Genomic DNA, 8,757 nt, shown 5'->3' with positions numbered 1-8,757 from the left:
GTCTCGGTTTTTGTACTCGGCTGGTACGAGTTACGTTTTCTGTCGTTTTCTGTCGTTTAATTTTCTCGGTCGCGTTCTTTGTTTTCGGGCCATGAGGAGTGATATGCGAGTGATATGCGAGTCATGTGCGAACCAGACGTGCAAGGCATGAAAAAAACATGCGAGGCATGCAAGGCATGAACAACCCCAACATAAACTGCTAACCGTTAAGCTAACCAGGGAGCTATTTAAGCTAACCTAAGTGCTATTTAGGCTAACTCCTGAGTGCCTCAAGGTTAGTTTTGTTTAACCAAAAATTTGGCAACTAAATCAGTCTATGACCTCGCGGGCCGAGATAGATAAAGATGTCTCACGTTTGCTGTAGAAAAACAATCAATGTAGAAACGGTTTCTGTCTTCAAATGAAAGGTGAATAACAAATGCTTTCTCCTGAATTTCATTCAAAAATATAAACAGCGAAACATTGAAAAACGTACAAGGATATAAACGTACGCGTGATGCGTAACGTTACTCTAGATCCGGGGGGGGGGGGAGGGGGTACTCAACAGATGCTTGGGTAGGGAGGTGCGGCCCGGGCGTTCAAACCCTGACCCCGGTTTAAGACACAATTCTCCGATTTCCCTACAGTCTGTCCCTATCCCGTTTAAGACAGAATTCAAAATTTTCAGGCCCTTTCTAAGACATTTAACCCAGAATCACACCCTGTTTAAGACTGTCGGAAATCGATTCCATGCAATAAAAGGCTTTCAGAATCGGTCGTACTTAATTACCTACTTGTCAAACTAAATCACTTGATAAGATCAAAGAATGAAATAATTAAATATGTTAAGTGAAGGTTAGGTTTCTCTATGGACTGGAGAGAGTGAACGCATTGAAAACATTGAACATTGTGACCAGGGACCAGGGACTTGAAATAAAACGTCTTCTATACTGAGAATTGTCGTGGATTTCTGAGGCCACGCGGAGGCGTTCGCGACAAATTGGCACCTCCGACGGGACACACGCAACACTGGGACGAGAACAGAAGTAATTCTACTGCAGTAATTTCGAAACTGTGACGGCAAACATGGAAGAGGTCGAGGGAGCATTGGAGACAAAGCTTACACAATTGAAGTTTTCAAGGGAACGAACAGAGAAAATCATCCAAAGCGGGAAATGGGACAGAGTAGAGAGACATCAAAATGCGTTAAAGGAATTGGCAGGCGAAGCCGATCAGTTGAAAAGAAAACTAGAAGAGATGAAGATCGCTGCAAAAGAAAATGTGGACCATGTAAAGAAATGGAGCGACGAAATTGAAACCAGGATCGATGAGGCAGAAGAAGATGCTACGCGCCTACGAGAATGGGCTGAAACAATGAAGAAAGAAGAGAGTCAGAAGCTCCGAGACGAAGAGCTAAAGTACGAACAGAAGCTTTTCGAAACACGCCTACAATTTCAAAGCGAGTTAAAAGAGGCCGGCAAGTTGCAACAAGCGCAAGGGAGTGGTTCAGGGAGTGGTACTGGTGATGTGGCTGGGTTGCAAGCGAAGTTACCAAAATTAGTTATCACTAAATTCAACGGCACTTTTCAATTCTGGGGACAATTCTGTGAGGCAATCGATAAATCGAGTATCGCTGGTGTAACCAAGTTTTCGTATTTGAGAGAGCTGTTGGCTCCGAAAGTTAGAGCGTCCATTGAAGCCCTTCCATTTACACCTGAAGGATATCTTCGCGCCCTAAGCATCTTAAAGGGTAAGTATGGCAAGGAATCAGAAATCGTGAAAGCATACAACAAGGAAATTTTAGAGCTGCCAGTCATTTCTGGAGTGAATGTCAAAAAGATCCACGAATTCTACGAGCGCTTGACATATTGTGTGCAATCTTTGGAAACAATGGGCAAACTAGACAAGGTCAACGGAAATGTATCGATGACGCTGGATAAATTACCGGGAATTAGAGGCGATATCGTACGCACGGATGACTCCTGGGAAAGTTGGGATTTTGTGAAGCTGTGCGAAGCCTTGAAACTGTGGACAAGACGCAACCCAATCGAGTTTACTAACGCGGCCGAGAGCTAGAGCAGATCCATTCCCTCGTCGACGGGAGAGATCTGACAAGCTCTTCAACGTCAGACATCAAGAGCCGAAACCACGTGCATGTGTTTATTGTGATAACACATCGCATTTTTCCTGGGAGTGCCCAAAGATAACAACGTTCGACGAAAGGAAGCGATTTTTGGCTCAACATCGCCTTTGTTTTAATTGTGCACGCAGCGGTCATCCAGCCTCCAGATGCGAAAGCAAAGCTTCATGTCAGCGATGTGGTCGTCGACATCACACCTCTGTTTGTGACCGTGAACGTGACGAATCGGGGCCACGACAAGAAGTCGTATTGACTACCTCAGAGAAAGGAGATGGCATTTTCCCTGTTGTGAATGTGAAGGTCAAAGGTATTGAGTGTCGTGCGTTGATTGACACCGGAGCGGGAAGTTCTTACGCTTCTGCGAAATTAATTGAACTTCTCAAGATAAACCCCGTTGATGTGAAAGTTAAACAAGTAGACATGCTAATGGGAACATCATTAGCCCGCCTTGAAACCTATCAATCCTGTGTTGAATCAGTTTGTGGAAACTTCAAAATGGATGTGAAGTTAATTAAAGTGAACAAAGGAGAACTGTTGACATTAGACAACCCTAACTATGACGCTGTGATTGCTAAGTACCCACACTTAAAGGGAGTGAGAATGCGTGACCGTGACACCAAACCACAACTTCCAGTGCACATAGTACTTGGGGCCGGGGAATACGCAAGAATCAAGACAGAAAATCGACCGCACATCGGGAAAGACGGTGAACCAATTGCTGAGCTTACCAAACTTGGTTGGTTTGTTATGTCTCCTGGACAGGAGTTCGACCGAAATGCGATGATGCTAACTCAAACTAGCCAGCTGGAGTATGAAGAACTGTGCAGACTCGATGTGTTAGGGCTGGCTGACACCTTTCTCAATGACCAGCAAGCTGTGTACGGTGAATTCAAGGAGCAATTAGTCAGGACCGAGGAGGGCTGGTACGAGACCGGACTGCCCTGGAAGGGGAACCACCCACCTCTGCCTTCAAATGAACGGGGGAGCCTGCAGCGGCTACGCAACTTAACAAGTAAGTTGCAGCGTACCGGGAAAACTGAAGAATACGAAAGCATCATTGTAGAACAAAGGGAGCAGGGCGTGGTCGAGGTTGCAGATAAGCCAGCTGAAGGGATCGAATTCTACATACCCCACAAGCCAGTGGTGAGAGAGGATGCTGAATCTACCAAAACGCGCATTGTCTATGATGCATCAGCACGGGAACACCCATCAGCCCCATCCTTGAATGAGTGTCTCAACCCTGGCCCTCCGCTGCAGAACAAGCTTTGGGATGTGCTCGTTCGTCAGCGGTCTTACCCAGTTGCAGTGACAGGCGACTTGAAGAAAGCATTTCTGCAAGTACCGCAAGGAGCATGCCATCGAAATATTCGAGGACGCAAGTTTTACTTTACACAAGTGGCATTCTAACGTCCCGATGCTGGAGGGAGGTATCGAAAGCAAAGATAGTGATTTGTCTTTCGCCAAACATCAACTTCAACACCCAGAAGAAGCTAGGGCCAGCCTACTAGGACTAGGATGGGACAAAGACAAGGATGAGTTGAGCGTCAAATTTCCCACTGAACAAGTCCAACCGACCAAGAGAGGGATACTAAGCAAGCTTGCCAAGGTGTATGACCCCCTGGGACTGGTCTCACCTGTGACCCTTGAAGGAAAAATGATCTTCAGAGATGTGTGTGATGCAACTAAAGCATGGGACGTGAAACTCGAAGAACCACTACTACAGAGATGGAAGAAATGGGAGCAGTCTCTGCCTCTAGAGCAGTTGTTGCCAAGGGCAATCACCAGCTACCAAGAACCCTTGCAAGATGTCGAACTACATAGCTTCGGTGACGGCAGCAAACAAGGAGTGGGAGCCGCAGTGTACGCAGTTGTGCGACAACAGTCGGGAACAACACAACGCCTGGTAGCCGCTAAATCGCGTCTAGCAAAAGAAGGACTATCCATACCCCGTATTGAGCTGATTGGGGGCCACATGGCGGCTAACTTAGTCACAAACGTGAAGAATGCTTTAGAGGGTCTACCAATTTCGAACGTGTATGGCTGGCTTGACAGTACTGTGACCCTTCACTGGATACGAGGAGGGGGAGAATATAAGCAGTTTGTTGCCAACCGCGTGAACAAAATTAACCAGCACCCCGAAATCCAGTGGAGGCATGTGTCAACGAGGGAAAATCCAGCTGACCTGGCAAGTAGAGGAGGGGAAACGACTGAACTGTGGTGGAGTGGACCGAAGTGGCTGGCTAATCAAGAGCACTGGCCACCTAACCCTGTGACTTCAGCTTCGCCAGCGACAGAGGTTGAAGCTAAAACTATCCGAGAAGTGCTAACAGTGACGCAGACTAAGGCTGCCAGTGATGGATTGGACGAATTGCTAGACAAGCACGATCTCAGACGCGCTTTGAGGGTTGTTGCATGGGTCACAAGATTCATAACCAACTGCAAGACACCCAAGAGACTAACAGGGCCATTAACGACTGCTGAAATGGATAGTGTAAAGTGGGGTTGGATCAGACGAGCGCAGCAACAAGATATGATGATGCCAAATTATCCGCAGATCCAGAGCAGCTTAAATCTGCAGCTGAGTAAGGACGGACTTCTGGAATGCCGTGGACGTATCCAGGGAAAATACCCGATCTATCTTCCAGAAGACGCAATATTTACAAAGAAGCTGATGAGACGAGTGCATTGTGAGACTCTGCACGGGGGAGTAGGGCTGACAATGGCGGCAGTCAGGGAAAACTACTGGGTTCCGAGGCTGAGGAGACTCGTGAAGAAAGTGACGAAGGAATGCTGGGGGTGTAAGAGGTTCCAGGCGACAGCAGTTGCGACGCCCCCACCAGGTCTTCTGCCAACCAACAGAACAGAAGGGACTACGGCATTCGAGGTCGTCGGCGTGGACTTTGCTGGCCCAATACGCGACCGAAAGGGAAGCAACCGAGAAGGGAAGGCTTACATCGCACTGTTTGCCTGTAGCTTGACGCGGGGAGTACATCTTGAGCTGTTACCGAGTCTAGAAACAGAGAAGTTCCTTCCGTGCCTGAAGCGTTTCATTGCAAGGCGTGGTCGACCAAAGACGCTGTACTCTGACAACGGGGGAACGTTTGTGAAAGCTGCTAAGTGGCTTAAGACAGTTCGACGAGACGAGAAAGTACAGGGCTATCTCGAGCAGCAAGAGATCCAATGGCAATTTAATCTGTCTCGGGCACCGTGGTGGGGAGGACAATTCGAGCGTCTTATCGGCGTTGTGAAACGGGCCTTCTACAAGACTATTGGAGCGGCTACCTTGACCTGGGATGAGCTTAGTGAAATCATGCTCGACGTGGAAATACAAATCAACCGCCGTCCGCTGAGCTACGTCGAAGATGACGTCCAGTTGCCCACCCTAACCCCATCGACGTTCCTGTTTCAGCGGTCAAGTCTGTTGCCAGAACAGGTGCCTTGGAGGGAGGAAGACGTAAACTTAAGAAGGCGCGCAAAGTATCTCAAATCGTGCAAGGAACAACTCTGGCGCCGCTGGACAAGGGAATACCTGACTACACTTCGTGAGAGGCATAACTTGAACCACAAGCGCAGGAACTTCCAAGTCAAGGTGGGAGATGTTGTGATCATCAGATCAGAAGTGAAGAATCGGAACAGGTGGCCGATTGCTGTTGTAAGGCAACTCTATCCTGGTCGTGACGGGATAGTACGGGCGGTACAAGTTGACACAGGGAAGGGACAACTGGAGAGGCCAGTCCAACACCTCTATCCCATGGAGCTTAATTGTGACAGACCCCGCCCTCCAGTGTTGAACCCAGAAGCGAACGTTTTCCGCCCTCGCCGTGAAGCGGCAGCCGTTGCTGCAGAGAACATTAGAGCTATTGCTCTACAGGAACTAAACACTTAGATCTTTCGTTTAAGAGACAAGAACATTCCGTGACCATAATATATTCAGTTGAATTTCGTTAAAGTTTTTTATTTAGTGGACAATCAGTGATTTCCTCTGAAGCATATACCTCAACAGGAGCTATATGGGGGGAGAGTGTCGGAAATCGATTCCATGCAATAAAAGGCTTTCAGAATCGGTCGTACTTAATTACCTACTTGTCAAACTAAATCACTTGATAAGATCAAAGAATGAAATAATTAAATATGTTAAGTGAAGGTTAGGTTTCTCTATGGACTGGAGAGAGTGAACGCATTGAAAACATTGAACATTGTGACCAGGGACCAGGGACTTGAAATAAAACGTCTTCTATACTGAGAATTGTCGTGGATTTCTGAGGCCACGCGGAGGCGTTCGCGACAAGACTAGAATGAAATAAGAATACACTAGCTTCTTACTGTATTTTAATGCTTTGGCAATCACAATCTGTTTAAGCCATTAGGTCATGTAGGGTACCCTGTTTAAGACAGAAAGTGATGAAATAGATACCCCGTTCAAGACAAAACACCCTGAAGACCATACCCTATCGCGCCGCACGTTCCCGTTAAGGTCACAAAAGGGAGTACCCCCCCGGGTCTAGATCATACCGAAAATTGCGATCCGTCATTGACCCGGCGTCACATACATATTAGGACCGTACAAATGGTTTCTGTCTCTAAACGAAAGGTGAAAACGTAAGGATTAAAGCTCGGGGATTATAAAAAGCATTCGTATGACAAATGTCGTTTTCCCCTGTATTTCATTCTGACTGCAAGAAATGCAATTCTATCTGGTGGTTACTTATTGCCTCACTGTATCTCTGTATCTATCTATTTGGTAGCCTGCGAGAAAGCTCTCTTGGGGGTGGGGGGCGGGAGGGGGAAAGAGGATCCACCCCCAAGAGAGCTTGCTCGCAGGCTATCTATTTGGGGGAATTGGCGATGCTGGAGGTTATCACTGTTAAAAGATTGTAGGCTTTACGCACCACACAGTCAAATATGGCCCGAGTATAAGCTGGAAACAGCTTCTTGTTTATTTATTGTTTTGCGTTTTGTAGCCGGCGCTATGACGCTATCGCCATTTTGTTGTCGAGAAATATCTTGTCATCACATGATATCAAGTAACCAATTAGATAAACATAATAATAATAATAATAATAATAATAATAATAATAATAATAATAATAATAATAATAATAATAATAATAATAATGGTTTATTAAGAGATCCACTGGGTGGCTCTTCCCTGTTAAATTACATTAATTACAATAATCTGTTCATGTTGTCCTTCAGCAGCATGGTTAAAAATATATAAAAACTGTTCAATTGAGGCCTTACACTGCTGTGTAAAAACTAGAAACTGAAATCCAAGCTTTCGCCGATCAACGGCACATCAGTCATCATCCCTGATGATGCCGTTGATCGGCGAAAGCTTGGATTTCAGTTTTTAGTTTTTACACAGCAGTGTAAGGCCTCAATTGAACAGTTTTTATATATTTTTACATTAATTACAATTACAAGATAAATCAAATTAAATTAAATTAAGTTATTTACGAATTATACAGTAGAAACAGAATTAACGGAAACCAATTACAGTAAAACTAACTAATCGCTTTGTACTCTGTTTCTTAAAAAATTCCTTGAGAGTCTTAAAAAGGTTCTGTAATCTTTACAGTTTCTAATGGTTTCTGGTAGACTGTTAAATAAACGCGTTCATATCAGACGTTATGTTTGCTCCCTAGCCTTCGTGCGTTAATTGCGCTCCTTGCTCGCCTGAAAACGCAAAAAAAAAAAAAATTAAATAATAATAATAATAATAATTAAAAAAATAAACAAACAACGCCTGTTATATTGATGGTTTGCATGAGACGTTTACCGTTATGGCATAATCGGAAAAAAAAAATCTAAGTGCTCTTATCGGGAACAATAAGAATTTTCTCCTCTGGGAGTTAACTTCCATTTTTATGGAAAGTTTGTGAACAAATTTTCTGTTTTTTTAGCACCAACATGGCGGCAATGTAAACCACCTATAAATTGGGATATACATTTTTGACCGGGCGGGGGGGGGGGGGGGGGGGAGGTTGGGTGGAGAAGAGGGTAGGAAGGACAGAAATGAGAAGTGAAACGGGAAGCAAACAGATTGAAAGTTTGTTTCATGACTTGATTGCTTTTTTTTCGTAATCATTTTACTTTTTGTACATTTTTTCGTACTCATTAGAAAAGCTTTTTACTGTGCGGTCTTCTGATCAAAGAGCATATAACCCTCGGCCATTCTCTCTCCTTTCAGTTTCCTCAAGTATTATCAGTGATTCCCCGCCAGAACATCGATAACAAAAGATTTCTTATGGCACTAAATTTACAGAGCACGCAAAGCTTTTATAATTACTGTATCGAGTTTTCCAGGTTTAATGTAGAACCGGCCTCGCAACTCAACGTTCACTAAACAATCTATCCAAACCGGCATTAAGATACTCATGATGAAAATGATGAAAATCACCAAATCTTAGCTTCTTTTTCCTTCATTTTTTTTTTTTTTCAATTTTTACTGCTTTTTATCTACTCTGCTACTGATTTTGTCATTATTCTACTGTTAAACTGTGAATAATACATGTTAGAGGGGGCACATTATTTAGAACCCTTGTGATTTCTCGTGGGCTTCCTCGCCATCTTTATTTCATTTTATCATTATCACACTTGTAATTTCATTTATAGTGGCAAAAATTAACTTGAAACTT

General features: G+C 44.5%; 1 protein-coding gene across 1 annotated transcript; it reads left to right on the top strand.

Annotated features, from left to right (window-relative positions):
* The first annotated feature begins 2,104 nt into the window (after positions 1–2,104).
* On the top strand, positions 2,105–6,400 carry LOC146454527 (uncharacterized). The gene is made up of 2 exons (XM_085095337.1): positions 2,105–3,457; positions 3,516–6,400. The coding sequence occupies exons 1-2, from the start codon at positions 2,540–2,542 to the stop codon at positions 6,003–6,005; spliced, it is 3,408 nt and encodes a 1,135-aa protein (XP_084951463.1). The 5' UTR covers positions 2,105–2,539; the 3' UTR covers positions 6,006–6,400.
* The last annotated feature ends 2,357 nt before the right edge of the window (positions 6,401–8,757 follow it).

The sequence above is a fragment of the Pavona decussata genome, unplaced genomic scaffold, assembly GCF_977016875.1.
Source record: "Pavona decussata unplaced genomic scaffold, jaPavDecu1.1 SCAFFOLD_300, whole genome shotgun sequence".
In the NCBI taxonomy this organism is placed as follows: domain Eukaryota; kingdom Metazoa; phylum Cnidaria; class Anthozoa; order Scleractinia; family Agariciidae; genus Pavona; species Pavona decussata.
The sequence above is the reverse complement of the archived record's forward strand: the minus strand, read 5'-3'. Positions and strand labels throughout refer to the sequence as shown.